The 1,312-nt window shown below is 47.5% G+C and overlaps 1 protein-coding gene across 2 annotated transcripts in view; it reads left to right on the top strand.

The window, feature by feature from the left end:
* Positions 1-1,312, top strand: part of LOC110391369 — a 7,924-nt gene that overhangs the window by 2,261 nt on the left and 4,351 nt on the right. The window contains exons 2-4 of one of the 2 annotated variants that reach the window (XM_021383199.1): positions 866-992; positions 1,088-1,115; positions 1,191-1,308. In XM_021383199.1, coding sequence (XP_021238874.1) covers positions 866-992; positions 1,088-1,115; positions 1,191-1,308 — 273 coding nt within the window. Of the gene's footprint in view, positions 1-865; positions 993-1,087; positions 1,309-1,312 lie in introns of both variants that reach the window. The other variant, XM_021383200.1, reaches the window with a different exon arrangement.

Genomic DNA, 1,312 nt, shown 5'->3' with positions numbered 1-1,312 from the left:
TGCCGTCGGCCGGGCCTTCCGTGCCGCCGTGCCCCTTGCCCCTACCCTTGCTCTCTGCCGGGCCTTCCGTGCAGCATTTTCCTTGCCCTTACTCTTGCCCTCATTTTGGCTTTCCCTTGGGCGTTCTAATTGCCTTTGCTTTTGTCTTTACCTTCCCTAGCTGTTCTCTTTGCCTTTGCCTTGGTGTTCCCTTGGGTTTTCTGCTTGCCTTTTCTTCACTGGGATTGGCTGGGAGGCAGAGTTCATGTTAATCTTGACCTCAACCCTAAGCTTAGTGAGAGCTCTGGAGATAATATTAATTCACAATGTAACTTTAAACTTAACCCTTAACCTGATGTTAACAAGTCTCTAATGCTCAGTGTAGCATTCAAAACAGTGCCTGTACTTTTCTAAGTGACCTTAACTGAATTGTAATGTTAAAAAAAATAAGTTCAACTAACCGTAACCCTAATCCCATAGCTAGCATTAATTATAACCCTAACGCTACTAAAAATCAGTGTTATACACTTATCCTAAAAATCCACTAAAACTAATTGAGAAAAAGACCATAAAAGTAACGTTAACAGTTACTTCTATCTTAAAGATAACCCTATGCACAGCACTAATGTAACGCTAATTGTAATTTTCCTCTTAATTAATGTTTAAAGCTGCTTCAAAAATAAACAAACCCAGTCATGATGGTAATAGCCCGAACCTCTAATGCTGATTGCACTGGCAACCAACTCTGAGTACGGCACTCACTCTGAGTAACATGCTCTGAGACCCTGCATATCCAGACCCTACACATTCACTGTAGCGCTGCTGCCCCCTCCCCTCTCTCTCTCCCTCTCTCTCTCTCTCCTGTTTCCTTGGCACCATTTCCAAGCTAGCTCTGTGGCTGTGGGACTTGACAGCTGGAAGAAGGTAGGCCTTCGGACCGCTGCAGGTTGGGCATGGAGCGGCTCTGTGATGGGTGCAGTGGAGCACGTGGATCGTGCCGGCAGGTGCACTTGGTGAGTTTTTCTAGTGCTGCTGAGCATGCAGACTTCCCCACATGCCCCAGTTGTGCCCGGATCTCCAAACTCCTTTGCATCATTGTGTCTCACAGCGCCAGGCATCTCTCTGCGGTGCTGCCGGTAAGAGCAATGAGCACAGGGTGCAGCCTCTGCATGTGTGGGGCAGAGCCTTCATTGTTGTATTGTGCTCAACAGGTGGCAGCGGAGAACTGTGGTGTAAGAACTACAGGGAGATCAGTGGCTCTTCATGAAGTCATCAAGAAACGGGAAGCTGCATTTCCTGGAATGGCCCAGAACCCATCTTGTCTGTCCGGTAA

Source organism: Numida meleagris, unplaced genomic scaffold (assembly GCF_002078875.1).
Source record: "Numida meleagris isolate 19003 breed g44 Domestic line unplaced genomic scaffold, NumMel1.0 unplaced_Scaffold355, whole genome shotgun sequence".
Taxonomy (NCBI): Eukaryota; Metazoa; Chordata; class Aves; order Galliformes; family Numididae; genus Numida; species Numida meleagris.
The sequence above is the reverse complement of the archived record's forward strand: the minus strand, read 5'-3'. Positions and strand labels throughout refer to the sequence as shown.